Source organism: Podarcis pityusensis (genome assembly GCF_964106645.2).
Source record: "Podarcis pityusensis genome assembly, chromosome: 12".
NCBI lineage: Eukaryota > Metazoa > Chordata > Lepidosauria > Squamata > Lacertidae > Podarcis > Podarcis pityusensis.
Window position 1 is genome coordinate 26,584,620 of NC_138037.1, and position 18,289 is coordinate 26,602,908.

At 39.5% G+C, this 18,289-nt stretch overlaps 1 protein-coding gene across 1 annotated transcript; it reads left to right on the forward strand.

The window, feature by feature from the left end:
• The first annotated feature begins 855 nt into the window (after positions 1 to 855).
• PTTG1IP2 (PTTG1IP family member 2) lies at positions 856 to 17,749 on the forward strand. Its single transcript, XM_080975241.1, has 7 exons — positions 856 to 1,194; positions 2,829 to 2,881; positions 6,239 to 6,347; positions 8,380 to 8,485; positions 9,385 to 9,453; positions 11,580 to 11,626; positions 16,742 to 17,749. The coding sequence occupies exons 1-7, from the start codon at positions 1,044 to 1,046 to the stop codon at positions 16,789 to 16,791; spliced, it is 585 nt and encodes a 194-aa protein (XP_080831367.1). The 5' UTR covers positions 856 to 1,043; the 3' UTR covers positions 16,792 to 17,749.
• Positions 17,750 to 18,289: the final 540 nt, after the last annotated feature.

The following is an 18,289-nucleotide window of genomic DNA, read 5'->3' on the forward strand; positions in this document are numbered from 1 at the left end:
CTGAATGCGCACAAGTTACCAGTAAGTGCACGTTAAGTTGCAACTTGGAAGTTAGTCATACAGTGTTCAGTGGATTTCAAGTATGCAAGGGATTTCAGCCTTCAAAAAAACTAGTAACACTCATCCTTCAATTTTATGAAATGCATGTGGCATTTCTTGTCAATGCTTCAAAGCAGACGAGGGCTCACTGGAAAGGAAAGTGGGGGTCCCATTGCACATTTGTACTATACTGTAGCTTGAGAAGCGATGGAGAATGGATGGGATTCTTTGCTTTGTACTGTAAGCTATAGTCCAGCCCCACAATGAGACAGCGTGTGGTGTTAATGGTTAGAGCGTTGGATTATGGCCCGAGAGACCAGGGTTCAAACCCCGACTCAGACATGATGGCTCACTAGGTGAGCGTGGGCCAGCCACTGCCTTTCAGCCTAATCTACCTCACAGGGTTGCTGCGAGGATAAAATTGGGAGACACCCACGTGCACCCCCTTGAGCTCCTTAGAAGAAAAGATGGCATATAGATATAATAAACAAAATGCGTCACAGCACTCCGCACACGCGCTCCACCGGGCAACCAAAAAACAAAATGGCAGCTGAAGGATTCCGGCCCTGCAAAAGCACTTGAGAAGAGCGCCGGGGAAGGGGCGTGGCCTAGGTCGTACTGAGGACCAGATGGACAGGCCTTCTCAACCAACCACATTCGCCCGAGCCAGGGCTGGCGAAAGTATTCGACAGGTGCCCTCGGTTATCCATGACCTGTTTGGGAAAGGGGCCGCATGAGGAGGCGGGCAGAAAGGGGCGGGCCTCGACTTCCGAGGGAGGAGCGCAAAAGCACGGAAGCGGGCGGGACTCCCAGCTTCACCCTCTCTATAGGTGCCCCAGAGGGAAGTGGGCGGAGCGAGGAAATCGTGCTCGAGACTGTGCCGTTGCTCGCCCTGAGGCGGCCGGTGGGAGTGCGCTTGCGCAAGAGAAGGACCGATCTGTTCCTTAAATCACCTGAGGAGGGGAGTGGACCGGGCCGCGCAGGCCCGCCGTGAGGGGAGGAAGATGATGGAGCGGGAGACGGCCGCGCTGTCTCGGCAACCGCGGCGGCGGCCGCGGCTTTGGGCCTTCTGCCTGCCGTGCTGCTTCTTGCTGTGGTGCCGCCCAGTGACAGGGATGGAGTCCACCGCGTCGCCTTCGCCATCTCCCGCTACGCGTAAGCGAGGAGGCCCTTCTGGGCTGCCCGGGACGGGTCGTGGCGGGTGAGGGGGGGCTCTGCTCTTGCTTCCTCCCTGGTCCTGGTCTTGGTTGGAGGCGGGGCCGGAGCGGCCTCTCCTTGGGCCCTTGGAGGGCTGGGCCGTTTCCCCCGTTTGTTTACCCCCCTCCCCCATGTCGGGCACCTTCAGGTACAAGTCGCGCGTCCCTTTTGCCCTCGCGAGGAAGCCCGACGGCAACTTCCCTTTCTCTGGCTCAAAGAAGGAACTGTTAAAATGGGCAGGTGTATTATAGTGCCAGTTTCCGGGGACTGAAAGTTCCCCTTCTCGGTCTTGTTTGCACTCATCCCAACCTAGATAGCCGTTTTGGACGTACCTGCCCTGTTAACTGCTGCCCCCTGGCCTCGATTCACCCCCCAACTGCCTCCTTTATCATGATGACATCTCCTCCGACATAACTGACCGCAGGACTTGGAAGCCCATTCCCCTTTTTTCAGTGACAAATAAGGGATAATGGCTAATAGTTTAAATAACCCAGAATTGGATTGTTGTGGGTGTATTTCCACTTAATTTTGTCTCCTGTTTCCTCCCTTCCTATCTCCCACCCCGTGCCAGTGTTCTGTTTCCATGCAAGGAGGCTTATCTTCGTTGTATGAGAGACTGGTACAGCTCAAACTGTGGCTGAAGCTAGCTGATTACTTACAGACCACAAGTGAAAAACGAAAGCTGTAAATCAGAAAGATTATCCTGGGGGCACCAAATAAGTCCTTCATGAGTACCATCCAGTGCTTTTTGTCTTTAAAAATGTTTAGGGGTACTCTCATTTTCCTACTCATATTGAAATAGGTAAAGGTAAAGGGACCCCTGACCATTAGGTCCAGTTGTGGCCGACTCTGGGGTTGCAGCACTCATCTCGCTTTATTGGCCAAGGGAGCCGGCGTACAGCTTCCGGGTCATGTGGCCAGCATGACTAAGCTGCTTCTGGTGAACCAGAGCAGCACTCGGAAACATGTTTACCTTCCCGCTGGAGCGGTACCTATTTATTTACTTGCACTTTGACGTGCTTTCGAACTGCTAGGTTGGCAGGAGCAGGGACCGAGCAACGGGAGCTCACCCCGTCGCGGGGATTTGAACCGCCGACCTTCTGATCGGCAAGTCCTAGACTCTGTGGTTTAACCCACAGCGCCACCCACGTCCTTCATATTGAAATACTGCCGCTCATTGTGGCCAAACTTAGATTTACAAAATATTTAGGGGTGTGCGCCCTCTGCGTCCCCCCAGAAAAAAGTCACTGGTACCATCACACCCATGGGAGCTGAGTTGGCAGCCCCTGAAATATGCCAACCCTAGTTCTTGTCTAGATGAATATAAGGCCAGACCTAAGATTCAGTATCCTGTTTCAAAATAGGGTGAAGTGTTTTGGGTGTGTTTGTGTGGTGCTGAATGTCTTGTTGACATCTCTAAGCAGAGTTTAGACTAGTACACAAATGGGTGGAAGTTGTTTTGGAGGATTTACAGTTCTTTAATGCATTCTAAAGTGTTTTAGCATAGTTCAGATTCAAATTTCATAGCTGTCAGAAAAATAATAGATTCAATTAAGTTCTTCATTTTTCATGCAAACTTTATTCCTTTCCAGCATGTGCTGCTTTTACTCAAAAGACATGTGAAGAATGTGTAAAAAATACCAAAGTAAGTTTAGTCACTTTTATATCTGGGGGGATTTTCTAGTGATAACATAAGTGGATATTTCATGCACAGGCAGAAGAAAATGTTTTACAAGTATTTGTTGCTGCACTTCAGTAGAAAATGGAAGTCCTTATTCTCTAATGGAAATTTACTGGACAAACTCTCACACAACTGACTCATTCACCATGGAAACTGGAACCGGTTGCTATTTTTTCAGGGAGCCTTGGAAAACTGTTCTTTATTTTTTGTGCTTTTGCAAGAAACTATATGCTCAAAGTGATGTGCTCTAATACCAAGTTGCTTTACACAGTAGACTTGAAGGGGAGAGCAGTGTTGCATTCAAGTTCTTCTTTTGGGCTTCTTGCGGATATCTGAGAACAGAGCTGCATTGATAGGCATTTGATCTGATCCACCAGTCTCTTGTGTACTTAAGACATGACTTGACTTTTATAGGATAAAACAGCTCCTCTTCATTTGATAATTACAACTCATAATTCTGTGCAGAGTTCAAATGTTTAAAAATCTACTTTAAATTAGTATAGAATAGAGTTCTTAAAATTATAAACATCTGGTTTGAAAACAACATAAGCATACATTGCAGCAACTTCTCAAAGTGCATCAGTTTTAAAAAATATATATCAATGTTAACAACACAAAAGGATATCAAAACTTTCTCTAATACTGAGCAGTTTGCCAAAGTTTTTAACATAGTATGTACAAAATGGTCAGAACTGTTTGCCAAGGCTTTTAACAGATATTGTGAGCAGGGTTGTCAACAATGGTCTGTGTTTACTCAACTGCCCCAACTCAACAAGTACTTCAAGCAGCACCAATGTAGATAGGAGCTGCTGTCTATTGGATTTCAGTCTCTCACCAGGAAACCAGTCTCCCTGAAATCTAGCTGTGAGAGGTTGTATTTGCTGCTGGGCTAGAGAAAGTAAGTAGGGATTCTGTCAGTATAATGACCATTCCGCTGACCAACAATTTCCTTCCCTGAGCGGATAGATTTGATGTTGGGGCTAGTGTTTGAAAACCCCCCAACTTTGGTTCTGGGGGATTTAAACATGCATGCTGAAACCATCTTAACAAGTCCAGCTGTCATGACTATTATGGAACTATCTCAGTATACATCATAGACCCAATGTATAGAGTACCTCATACCTGCAATCTGGTTCTCACAAATGGAAGACTTGTAGATGTGTCCGGAGAAAGTACAAATCACCCTGTTGTCATCAACCAACAATTTCCTTGTAGGATTTAGGCTATTGATAGTGTTGTCACCCTGCAAGGATGGATGACTCCTTAGAATGTTCTGTAGCAAGACACTAATGGAATCTAAGGGATTCCTGAATGCTCTAGGGAAGTTTCCAGTTGGCATGGCTGATCACATCTGAGGCCCTGATCTCACTGTGGAATGGTGAGATGGGAAGGGTCATAGATTGAGTCAGTCCTGAGCGCTCTCCTATGCTTGACTTCCTGGTTTTCAGATGAGCTCTGATCAGTGAAATAGGCTGCATGACTGTTGAAGCATAAGTGGAACAAATAGTGTACCAAGTACAACTGACCACCACTGTTAAGAGTGCATGTTTGCACCTACTGAGTGGTAGTGGTGGCAGTGAAGAAGGCTTACCGTTGCATCCTCATGTGGCCATTCAGCAGAGCTTTTCCAGGCAGTGATGGTGCTAAAGGGATCCTCCCATAAGGGAGAAGGCCTTGAACCTTTAGATGCTTGCTGTGACAGATCGGCCAGGTACTTTTAGAATAGCTTGTCCATTTGTGACCGATCCTTGGGATTTATGTTTCCCCTTCTGGTTATACTTGTGGGCTCCAATATCTTCCTTCTTTGTTGAAATATATAAACCAGGTCTACTTTGTTTTGAACAAATTAAGGATTGATTGGTTTGGATATAAAGGGAGACTAGTATGATTTGTTTGAAAAAACCAAGGAGGAAGTTGGGGAGAGTAGGAATCTGAGGATTAGTCATAACTGGCCAAACCATGGCTTTCTTTTGCATGCATACCATTACCAAGTCATGAAAACTATTTTTATAAGATGTCCATTTGTTTAAATAGTACATAATTCTTTTAAATAGTACATAATTCTTCTGTATTTAATAGCAATGAATGACTTTTGTGGTAACTGCAGATAGTGTGTTAGCACTGGCCTTGTGACTGTGAGACTGTTTACATTTTAATATCCGTTTTTGAAAGTTTTCTTCACTTTCCCTAATTTGGTTATACTGTTTACATTTTAATACCCATTTTTGAACGTTTTCTTCACTTTCCCTAATTTGGTTATGTACTCTTCAGAAGTAAAGACTGATTTAGTTGTATTGGTGTGGTACAATGGTCCCATATTTTTTTTAAGCTGTAGCTCAGATAGATAATATCCCTTTGTACTCAGTAGTTGTTTTGTCCGAAAGAATAGCCTAATTGTGTTAAACCAACATCTAACCCAGTATCTACTGTCCAACTGCTCTTGGACAGTTGGACAGTAACAATTTAGAGCAAGCATCTTTGGAAACCTTTTGCTGCGCCTTTCACAGCTATAGGTTCAGCAACGGGGCAGAAAAAAGGAGCAGAGCCAGGAAGCAGTGGAAGAATAAAAGTGTAGGAGAAAGTGTTGGAAAGATAGAATGAAGTGGAGGCAAGGAATAAGATTGGGCAATAACTGCTGAACATCTTACCTCTTCTGTAAATTCCTACTAGCACATTTACACCAACATTTCATTTAAAATCTTACTGTACAGTTCTTACAATGTGAACAAAGTAACTTCTGAGCTATTGTGAAGTTACTAAAGCAACATAAATAAATATATTGTAAACACTGACAAAGTTTAGAGTAGTTATGGTAACAGAATGATGAATGACATTCACAATGCTGCAGTGTTAGTCTCGTCCTTGAGGAAACATAAGCCTGACCTTCATTTACCTGGATCATATGTGATGCTAAGTCAAACCATTGCTTAATATATGTGAATTTGAGGGTTCCCAGAGAGAAGATGGCAGCTGCTTCTGCACATCTCTCCTACTGCAACCCAATTCATGGTCTGGCTTATTGTGTCATTTGAACCCAGGAAACATTGCCATTGGGAGAGGGCACCAGGAGCAGAGGAAGAAAAGTGTTGTAGTTTCTACTAACTGTAAAACTGTCATTGGCTTCTTTTAATACCTCAAAAATTGACATAGAGGGTGTGCTTCAATCACGACCTGCTCCCCACAGAAAATGTCAAGTTACAGCTCTGTTTTAGTTTAATTTCAGAATATGTTAACTTCTCAATAAGTGTAAGATTGAGTGGTTGACTTGCATACTTCCTGATAAGACTACTTCTGTTTATTTTTCACTTTTGTTCTGCTTAGTGTCTTTGGTGCCATGTCAATTCCACTTGTATGGACTATCCTGTGAGGAAACTCATTCCACCCTCTTCGCTGTGTAAACTTACAGACGCTTATTGGGCAATTTGCTGGGGTAGGTAATGATTGTGATTGTCTTTAATTTATTGTTACTTGTAATGGAAGCCATGAAATGATGTTCATAATTTTTCATGCAATAGTACTTAACTGGAGTTCTCCTACTAGTCAACATTTCATATATGCACCATTACCTTACATGGACTATTTATAAGCTTAAAAGTAGTCTTGCACACAGCACTAATCACCATTGGATTTCCTGAAGCTTCCATTTTAATGAGACTGTTTTTCTGGGAAGTTTGTTTCTGAATTGTTTACTGCTGATCTCTGATATTGAACAGAAAAAACACAGTTCTGCTAAGTGGTAGGCTTAAGAATAAAGTCAAGTTCTCTGGATAATGTTGTCCTCTTCTGAAGTTGTCTTCTCTGATTTGCGTTCAGTTAATCAACTCACTTAGCTTGCACAATTGTTGCATTCAGTTATAATACCACATCATGGTATAATGTTATGATAATGATCTTAGTTTCCCCTCAGATGGTCACAAGAAAGTGATAGGTTGTTGCTACGTTAATTTTAGATCAGGGTGGATAAAAATCAATGTTTTTTTAAAAAAGAAATTAAAAATTGAATTTTTAAATTTAAATCAGATTTTATTAAATTTAAATCAGATTTTTAAAATAAAATGCTTTTGGAGGAAAAATCTTTCTAGAGATAGTTTTCTGTTTAAGTTACATTGTAGTCCAAAGGCTATTCATCAGGAAATAAGGATTTCTTTTAAGTTTTTCATGTGTCCTAAGACTCAGTCTTAAGGTTTTTTTTAAAACAACAACCATTTAACCACATCAGTTAACAAACATGGATACATATGCTATAATGTTATTGTTTTAGTTAAATAATCATTTCCTTAATAACAATTAAACAATTTATTTTTCTCCTTCCAATAAAGTACAGCAGAAAAGTTGTCCAAATATAAACAGTTAACTTATTAAACCTCACAATAATTTCAGAATTATCTGTCTGTGTATTTCTAATAGTAATTTTTGAGATAACTGTAAAAACTACTCTGAAAATTTATTATTCCAAAAATGAAACCTTCATCTGGTTGTAAATATTAAGATTATACCAGCAAGAATGAGTCTTTCTGTAAAAAAAAAAGAAAAGATTTAAATCAAGTCTTACTGACTAGTGATTTAAATCATGATTTAAATAGATTTGATTTAAATCACATCTGCCCTGTTTTAGATTAAGTGTAGTTTAATGAACTGCTGTTTAGCATATCATCTAAATTCTAAACAAGCCACTCCATAATCATGGTTGGAAGTTAACTTCTTTTCAAGCAAACCATAGTTAAGATTAACAACAGTTTGTTTGGTTCTGACAAAACAGCAAACCACGGTTAATCAAAATGGAAATGAAAGCTGATTTCATGGGCTGGTCCGGGAGCAGTATGGGAGCCCAAAGCTTGCTGTAGCCTATTCCCATTGTTCTAAACTATGGATTAGCCTTGCATTCAATTTCTCTTTGTTTTAAATTGTTTATATGAGGGAAGAGTTCTTACAATACTTCAGATCCACTTGTGTATAGAGGGTTATCAAAAATAAATTTCACTGTTCACAAAGCTCTGTCGTAGTACGTGAGTTCTCTTTATATGTTACATGTGTAGAAGGAATGCAGATGGGTTTTTTGCCTAACCCCATGTGGAGTTTAAGTTGAAAATATCTGATTTTGCTACCCATGTAATTCTAATTCTCTCATTTTGAAATGTGACATTTTCTTTAGTGGTTGTTTTCTATTTTCTTCCAGGATATCTGCCTAATATTGTAGAAGACATACTTGAGAATGGATAAAATTGAAATTTGGATTCCATAGCATTCCACTTGCCCTTTTAAATAAACAGACCATGTGCTAATGTTCTGACTATCTTAATATGATTAGTTTTAAGTTTAATTACCAATTTTAAGATCTTTGATATAAGAACTAACCTATTAAAATGTGCAGGTCGCTTCCCTGCATGGAGCTCTTCTCTGTTACTGTATTTCCTTCCTTTGCTAACCTTTGCATGTACTAAAATTCTGCTTTTAATTTTCAGTCAACTTTGAGGCTATGATCATCAGCATTGCAGTTGTAGCAGGCTTCCTTCTCCTCCTTATAGGATGTTGCTGCTGTTACTGCTGTCGCAGACGTCGTTCTAGAGGGTAAATGGTTTTTCTTAGTAACTTTGCTTGATTTTTCTCCCCCTGACTTCGTCACCATTTATCTATAATAAAGTTGTCCTTGAAATTAAGGGTTATACAAATGTGATTTTAAGCACCTGATTGAAAAACATACATAGTATGGTTGTCTTTGTTTACAAAAATTACAGGGATCCCCAGTACAGAATGGGTCTGCTCTACATTGAGTGTAAACTTCATGTCAGAACTGGGTTTTTTAAAAATTTAATGTACAGTTTCCTGAAGAAGGTATTATACACTTGAAACACATTGGATATCTGAAACATAAATTCCATTAAATGCACTTTCATGACATGTTGGGGCTCATTCTTTAATGTCCATTACACATTGTGTCCACTGGGTGTCAGTGTTTTTTCCTCAATATGCTCATATGAAGTAGCAGATGAAAGATCTGTCTTTTAACCTAAATCAGTTTGATATGTCTTGTTATGATGCTGGTGAGTTAAAAGCTAGAAAGTTAAAAGCTAGAAAGAACCATGTTTTGGCCTCTGATTCCTATTTCACACTTCCTCAGGTGAATTCAAGAAGGGAATCAATAATCTACCGCTAGTCAGAGAAATGGTTCCCAGTCAACTAATCCCATACTGTGATATCCAAGATCATCATTTTTATCTTGAATTACCAACACTCTTATTTATTCTACAAAATATATGACACATAAGGTGCAGTCAATGAATCATGACTTTCAAGTGTGTGTTAATGTCAGCTTCAAATTCTTCAGTATAAGATACCACTTGAGATTAATTTGTAGAGAAAATGCTGCAAATTTGTGAATGTATGGGTAAATTAACAAACATAAATTCCTCATAAACTATATATCAGAAATTATAGTTTTTTGATACAAAAAGCACTTTATTTCTTAGACGACCATCTGAAGAAGAAGAAAGATTTATCAGAGATCGGGAAGAAAAAAGAATGCAGTCACTTCAGCGGTATGTTTCAAAGCTTTTCTTTTTTAAAAAACACACCTAAATACATAAGTTTTGCTCATAGATGTCATTAAAAAAGAGTCCAGCTAGGGATATGTTTAGTATAGCCTTGCTATAAAGCTTTGTAAGCATTAATTGCAGTAGTTCACTCTTAGTATTTATTAGGCAATATGCTTGTAAGCTGGCTCCTAAGGGTTTCAATAAATGCAACTCATGATGCTAGCTAGAGGCTTTGAAACCCTAAAAATAATAATTTGATGCTTGAGGGCAGTCACCTATCTTGTACAAGTAGATATACAGGTCTGCTTCCAGACAGTGGTGGAGGAAAGGCAGCATAATAGAATGAAGCAGTATTGGGTGAGTCATCAGATCTTCTGTTTACAGCTCCAGGATAGCAAGATGTTCTGCCTTGGTGCTGATCCATTTTGTTAGCTGTTCTCCTGAGGATCTTCAAAGCTAGAGTCTATTTGTGCTATATGTGAATAGTAATCATGGTAGTATTTTATATGAAATATAAAATGAATCACACTGTTTGCCTGATAGCACCCATAGTGATGTACATTTTAAAAAAACACTTTTTAACCCCTTGCCAAATTTCTAGAACACAGAATGCAGGCAGACAGGAACAGCAATAATTTCCAGTAAGGATGTCTGATTTCTTAGTTTTCTAAGTCAAAGAGAAATTAGACTATACATATATCTAGATTGTGCAGTTACCTTATTTTTCTGTGTATAAGATGCCACCATGTATAAGATGCCCCCTATTTTTGGGGACTCCAAATTAAGAAAACACCCCTCAGAACTACCTGTGCATAAGACGAGCCTACTTTAAACCTACTTTTTTGGTTAAAAAAACAACCCTAGTCTTATACATGGAAAATACGGCATTTGCATGTTTCTTCAGAAGTATTGATTATATATTCATTTAAGAAAACATATATCCCACTTTTTAGTGCTAAAGTACCACTCAGGGTAGCTTTCAACACCTGAAAATTGCAGTTACATAAAAGAATATAAAATGACCAGAAATAAACGTTCATCAGTTAAAACTAAAGCATTAAAATCATCTGCCACATACAACAGAAGCCTGCAGGAATAAAACCGTCTTCAACAACTGGTGAAAATTAGCACTGCGTAAATCAGGCCACACTTCACAGCAGGGCTTACCATAATCTGAGTGCAACCACCGAGAAGGCCCTTTCTCTGAAACATGCTTCCACCCTAGATAGGGCACAGAGAAGCTCAGATTCTTTGAAACGGAAATTAATATTTGCAGAATTCCTCTTGGGACAGCATGGGAAGTGGACTGCACAAGCCAGACACTTTGCTCAGGCTTGCTGATACTTGTTACTGTAGTGTTATACTGCAGTTTATCATTACATGTGAACCAGCATATAGTAAGTTGGTAGGACTGTGTTTCAATAGTAGAAGCTAGTCTTGTTTCTTATCTTTGTCCCAAATTTAGGGTGGGATGCAGTCTGCATATTAGTTGGATGAAACTAAGTCCTAACTCTTTTGCACTAAGTCAGTCCCAAGAACCCTGTAAGAATCATGCAAACGATACTGCAATGTTAGTCTTTTGTAGTTTGGTTCATGCCCCTCATGTCATGTTAAATTTATTGTTGGCTTTGGACTATTGAGCAGCAGAAGATCTCCCAGCATTCCATTTAACATCAGCTGCTAAGATGATCAGTCCTGGATTTTTTTGTAGACAACCTCTGGCTAGAAGAAAAGTTGTCTAAGCTAATATAGCATCTATCTGTCTACTGAAACCTCAAAAAATCTCCTTGTGTATTGCCACAATTTAGAAGTTAATTTTCTTAGCCATTAAAAAAACCTTTCATTTTACAAGCTGTTGCGTATGTTAGAATAAGAATATGCTTATTCAGTATGCATACATCATTTATTGGAAACCCATACATTTGCCTATTACACTGTGATAGGCATTGCATCACGGTGCAACATAATACATTGATGCAGTCCTCTATCTAGAGTTTATTTTGGGGCAAGATCTGTGTTCCACTTATCTTTGTGTTCTAATGTGTAAGCAGGAGTTAATTATATTGCTTTGTCGTATTTTGCTTAAAATTACTTCAAGTATTTGTTTTTTATGTTCATAAACTTTTCAGAAAACATGAAAGAAAAGTCAAGCATGATGAGATACGGAAGAAATATGGTATGTATAATTCACATTTAACACCCCCCCCCCAATATTTAGCCCCAGTAACCTATTCTTAATCATGAACTATTTGGAAAATACATCTTCATACCTTCCCTGTCCCAAAAAAAGAGTTTGGATGCTGCTGGAACCTATTTGTTATATGGTCTCCATATTATATGTGGTTTGCAGGGTAATTTATGATAAAAATATGATGTTAAAGCAGTTTCAGTGTCTTGCTGGTCTTTCTTATAAGATGGCAAGCCGGTCTTGCAGATGCCAGACCATGGTTCTGCAGTGAATTTGGGATCTTAACTCGCCTGCAGTATATCTGCCCTTACCCTGAACATTTGCCTAAGAGACTACGTTTAATTCTTAGCTTGTCTATGGAGCACAATCCCAACACCAGATTGTGAGTTTAATATTGCAATTTTGTTGAATTTTGAATGGTGGAGGCAAGAGAGGGTGAATGAGGGAAGCAAAAGCCTTCTTTAGCCCCTAATGGTTTATAGTGTCTTGGAGGTGAGGGAAAATACAGGCAGTGGTGGGAAATACTTTTTAATTAATTTGTTAATTTTAACCCTGCCTCCAGTAGAGCCAATGATGGCATGCACATAATCCATTCTAATAACAGAATAAAACATTAAAAACACTCCATTCAAAAATTACAGTAAACAGTACCAATCAACTACAACACATTGGTACTCTGCTGTTGCCTGCAGTTATGACACAAAGCTCAAGTTTATTTGTATCATATCACAAGAGTGAGGTATATTAAAACATATATTAAAACACTCAATAGTCAAACTCTCTTTGGCTATTAACCTACAGTAACATGTTTTGTAGTATATTGCTTCACCCTCTCTAAATCAAAAGTTATAGCTGCTTGAGTGCCTAGAGAGATCATGTAGATGGAAAGGTAGTGTGAAGTATAAGTCATTTGCAGGCTTTACTGCTGTAGAGTTTTCTTTTTAGTACTTTATTTTGCTCTTAATTCTAGTATCTTATGGATATTTGAATTACATGTTGAACTAAAGTGCTTGGAACACAATCCAGCCCAAGTTTTATAGACAGCTGCATCTATGATCTAGTCTTCTAATTATTGACAAGAAGAATTTATGCCATGGTGTAAAAGAGGAGACAGCGCCATATGTACAGTGTACTGGGATAAGTGAGGTGAGTCCTGTGCCCAGGATTAGAAATCGGAATTATTTACTGTGCATACAATTAAAAGCAATCTATTAATCTACAAAAAATCCTGCATATTTCTTATTCTGCACAATTCTGCTACACCCTAGCTAATATCTATTAAAGTGTTACTTAGTCTCCCTGGCTTCTGAAAGTTCACTGGGCACTGCTCCTAAATCTGAAAATCTTCACTACTGTAAGGACTAGAAACATTGTATACCCATACTCCTTTGCTTACGCAGCATGATCACAGAATACCCATCGCTTGAATTATTAATGTAAGCAGCTCCTTTCTATATCTTTGGACAGTAAGCATTTAATTGGGATGCTTTCATCATTTTTTGAAAATTAAGCACTACTAATTGCCTAGTTAGTATCTCTAGTTGGTATCCCTTCTCCGCAACAGTGCACCTCCTGTTTAATATAGATCTGGTCCATACATCATTGCAAACTTCACTCAACAAGGGCCTAATAAAGAATGTTGCAGAAAACTGTAAATGCACTAGATCTTCCCGTCTTCAGTGGTGTGCAGAGGAGTCTTCTCATTTAAATAGGCAAGAATGAATGGAGAGTAGCAAATGCTTTGCTAACCCATCACTAAATTAAGATAATATCAGAAATGTCAGCCTTGTTTGGCTTTGAGGGAATGTCTTTTTACCCCTATTTCACCCATCAGCTTTTCTTGCTCCATTTAAATGGTAATTATAAATTTATAATGCATTGCAGGTGTTGCTCACTCTAGCCACCGTCCTTTGGGAGCACTGGAAGCAATAGAGCTTTAATAAGTGGGACTACTCGGTTTGAGTAGTTTCTTTGTTACGCGATTTGCCACTTTTTTATAAGAAACCCTGGTATGAATACAGTTTGATTGCTTAAATTATAGGTTCATGGCTAAATGAGTTTGAGCAGCATTTAAATTATTTTTCACTGTGGTAACTTTCAAAGGAAATAGATGCAATTGTCGCATACGTGCTACAATTCTGTTTGTTATGCAAGTGAAACATTACAACATTTTATGCTATGCCTTTGTTTAGATTCTGAATACTCTTTCGTATAGTAGGGGAATCAACAGAAGGTAGATCGTGGTCCACTGGTTGACCAGTGGCCAGTTTCTGGTGGACTACCCGAGTATGTGTTTCTTTATCTGTCTATTGTGAAAACTGTTCATTTATTCCTACTCTGCTTTTTGTGCTTTAGCCAGTTACTGATCTGTAAGAGGACCTGCTATAAATTTGCTCAAGCGGCTTGGCCAAAAGCTTTTTGAAGCCCACAAGCTTATTAATGTTTCAAAAAAAAAAAAAATCTAAAAGGTTGCTGGCACAGGATTTACCTTTGCATAATCCATGTTGAGTCTTCTTAAGCATTCATGGATTTGCAGTGTGTTCCTGACACCTTCTGCTTCCCCACTCTGACTAGCCACATGCTTCTCAGTCATCTGCTGCTTAGCCATATTGCCAAGGACCCAAGAAGTTCCCAAACTACATGTAGTCATGGTCAGAATGAGCCAATATAATTAGCTGGAAGTGAAACCATTTTACCTATTGTTGCTGGCTTAATGTCTGAAGGCAGAGAAAACTGAAGAAGGTCCTTTAGATACTTAGCTTCGGGCCATACTGATCTGTAGATTAGGGATGGGGAACTTATGGCCCTCCAGGTATTGTTGAACCCTAACTGCCATCTGCCCTATCCAGCATGCCCAGTTGTCAGGGAATTAATTCCTTTTTCCCTGTTAGTGGATATAGTCTCAAACAAGAACTACTTTCCAGTAGGTGAAGACCTTTCCTGACTCTTTGGAATAATTTAAGGGCAGAGTCACCTTCATACATGCTACCTTCCCTTTAGATCTGCTGTAGTTCACAACATTATTGAAAGAGAGAATCTGCCACATCAGGTGGGGCTAACCTGCGACTGGTGGGAGTTGTAGTGCAACACCATCTGAAGGGCCACAGGTTGGCCACCAGGTGCTCCATGTGATAAGGCATTGCTTATAAAGTGGATAGACACAGTTGGCACACATAGGTTGCATGATCTTCTTGCTGTTTGGTCGTTTGGGTTGTTTCTATCAGGAAGTTATTTTAAAGCTTTGTGTTTGAAGCCTGAACCATGTCCATGTTTGAATGTCGACAATTCTGTATGATAACTTTTACTGTGCATATCAGTAGATTAGATTATAATTGCTTGTTATGTGATTTTGCTACTGTTGCCTACCTGTTTGTATGTGTCACTGTATGCATCTGATTGCTGGTCAACAAATAGTCATTGAAGGGCTGGGACTCCTTTTCTCTGTGAATAATGTTCTTTAAGTGTTGGCATATCAGCCTGTCTATACAGTTTCACATTGTCTTCTGCATCTGATTACCATGTAGCTATTCACTAAGCTCATATCTTTTGTCTGCTTTCTAATGTCTGTTGCCTCTCCACCCCTAATTCTATTTTTAAAATATATTTTATTTATAATTTTTGGGTTTATACATTTCAATAATTTTACAGTCATTTTAACATTTCACAACTTGACTTCCTTCCCCTTCTTTCTGCAGTTCCTTAAATTTATTTATTCATCTACTTAAAATATATACTCTTATGAAACTGCAGGTTATTACAATAATTCAGCCATTGTTCTTATCTGTTTACAATTTGTAAATACTCAATATACTATTTCTATTATTTTATAAAAAGTTTGTTATCTTGATTTCTTACTTTTCTGGTAAGTTTTGCCATTTCTGCTTATTCCATAAGTTTTTGTATCCATTCTTCTTTTGCTGGGACTTCTTTACATTTTTGAGCAAGTAACATTCTTGCCTCCCCACCCCTACTTTTAGATTCTGTTACTTGTCTTTGTACCAGAATGTCATACTTCATAACTCCAGTGTTAAGTACTCTCATAATGACACTTCCTGTGCTGTGCTTGTGCTATGAGTGTCTTTTGTTTATATATATCAGTGTACTCTTAAAATAGATAATGTCATTGTGTGTGGACACTACATGCCAGTTTTAATTGCTTCCTTAATTGGTGAGTAATCAGGTTAGACTAGACATGATGAAACTCCTTTGTGTCTGTGGGAACTAAGCCTTGATTAAAGTTCTTGATGGATGGTGAAGTGTGATTTGAAGCCTTCCAAGTTTTAATTATCTATTTAGAATTTGCCTTCACTTTATCTTTTCGCTCAGTGGCAAGTGTTTCTGGTTTCTTAGTCTGTGTGTTGAGCTGCTTTTCATCAGGTGTTGGAGTGTTGTCTACTTTTTCTAGGTGCTGCTCATCATATTTTTCCAGTAGCGCTATTATAAATGGAGATCATATAATCCTTAAAATTGGTCTTGGCTGCATTCTGCAGAACTTCAGTACCTTTTTTGTACTTGATGTTCATCCTGACACCCAAGCGACAACCTAGTTTGTTGTGATAACATGATATTATTCTATTTGCAATTTGGAAGCAGAGTTCACTTCATCAGCTCTGCTGTGAGAGGCCATCTCCATCAGGCCTTCTCTCCCCTCAGCTGCCATCTGCGGGCAGGCATTTGATCAGGCTGCCTGAATGGGAGGGATAAGAAGCAGGGCTCATTTCATCAGCTTTGCTGGAAGTGCAGCTTCATCAGCCACCTCCTGCCTCTGAATTATGCCAGCTGGTCACTATAGGAGCAACTGTTTAGAAATTGGAGTCTGACTTTTGATTTTCCTCTTCCATCTCTGTCCCTTTTCCCTTGTGGTTTGTGGGTAGGCTTGTTTTGCTTGTATGTAAGTGACTCTGGGATCCTTTTTGGCTGAAAAGCTGGGTACAGGTGTTCTAAATAAATAAATTTTGACATGGCAGAACAGGTTCAATGTACTGGTGCAGTATATTGGGCTGTACCATCTTTGGCAACATAGCTGGTTTGCTATGTTTTAGCTACCTGGTTGAAAAATATTTTCTTAAATATGTTATTTTAATTGTCCTGCTTTTTCCCCAGGTCTCCTTCAGGATTCTGACCATCCATATAGCAGATATGAGAATGAATGAAAACGGATGCTACTGTGTCTTCTTAAAGATGGCAAAAATGTGAAGTTAATTTTCTGGTTCCAGTTTAAATCACCAAATATGTGCATAAATGCTTAATAGAAAATGGTCTTTCCCCCCTTTGTAAACAGCATTCTGTTTGTGTATGTAATTTTTTTCTAATATAGAATGCAATTGTGGTTCCTTTTCTCTCTTCCCCCATCCCCTGTTCCTTTTCTAGACCTCTTATTTAATGGAATGTGAGTTGAGTACAGAAATAACAATCATGTCATTTCCCCTAACACTCTAACCTTTATAAAACAAAGATATCATCGTCTTTTCCACATAATGCTAAATAAAGACCTCCTTTAAATCTGTGTCAAGTAAGTGTTGGCAAGTATTTGACACTACAGACATGTGTGGTATCAAGTGATGACAAATAATTACAGCCTATGCCGCTTCCAAGACTGTTAATAGAATATGAGGGGTGTATGTGAGAGTATGCTGGTGTGAAATGGCCACCTTGGGCACAGCAACCAGACCTGGATAGCTTTTGGTGTTTCTAAGTCAATCAGTACTTTCTTGCTCTGCCCCAGCTCCTTGAATGTGGGTACCTAATGGATGCAAACATATCCTTGCCTCTAGCTTTTCAAATCTCTCTCTCTCTCTCTCTCTCTCTCTCTCTCTCACACACACACACACACACACACACGCATAAACACACACACCAGTTGGATTTACAGTGGCACATATCCTCTCCCAATATCTTGCCCCATTTGGGCCTTCACTGCAGTTTGAGCAGACAACTCCATTGCCACTTAGGGAGATAAGTGCCCTGCTTAGGTGTTGGGAGAGGGTTCTGATTTGTGATCATTATAGACCAACATTTGAATGACAATGGATATTCAACAATACCTGATAGCCTTGTTCCATTTTTCCACAACATGTAGAAAGCAAATAAATTTTTCTAATGTATAAAGAACATCTGTATGTAGTGCTTTTTTCTATATATCTTCACTTCTAATAATGAACTCAAGTTGTGGATGCTGACAGGTTTGTGGCCACTGAAAACAACAGGGGAGGTATTAACATGCTTGGGAGAACCAAAGAAATTGCAGAAGTAGAACACATTGCCAAAAGGTGGCATCTACCACAAAGCAGCCCAACGAGACCTGTGCATTCTCAGTAGCCAAAGAATATTGGGCACATTTGCAAACCAGAGAAACTACCACGAGCATCACACATACAAGTATGCATTGTGACCTCTTCTATTGGCTACAATAGAATATTATTTTCAAGCATAGATTCATTGGGAAATGGCCACCTTGGGCACAGCAACCAGACCTGGATAGCTCTTGGTGTTTCTAAGTCAATCAGTACTTTCTTGCTCTGCCCCAGCTCCTTGAATGTGGGTACCTACATTTCCTGAGGGTGCATGGGAAGACCTCTAGATGCATGTGCATTCACAGGAGCCACATTGGCAGCCCCTGGGATAGGTTGTAGATCAAATATAGAAACAGAA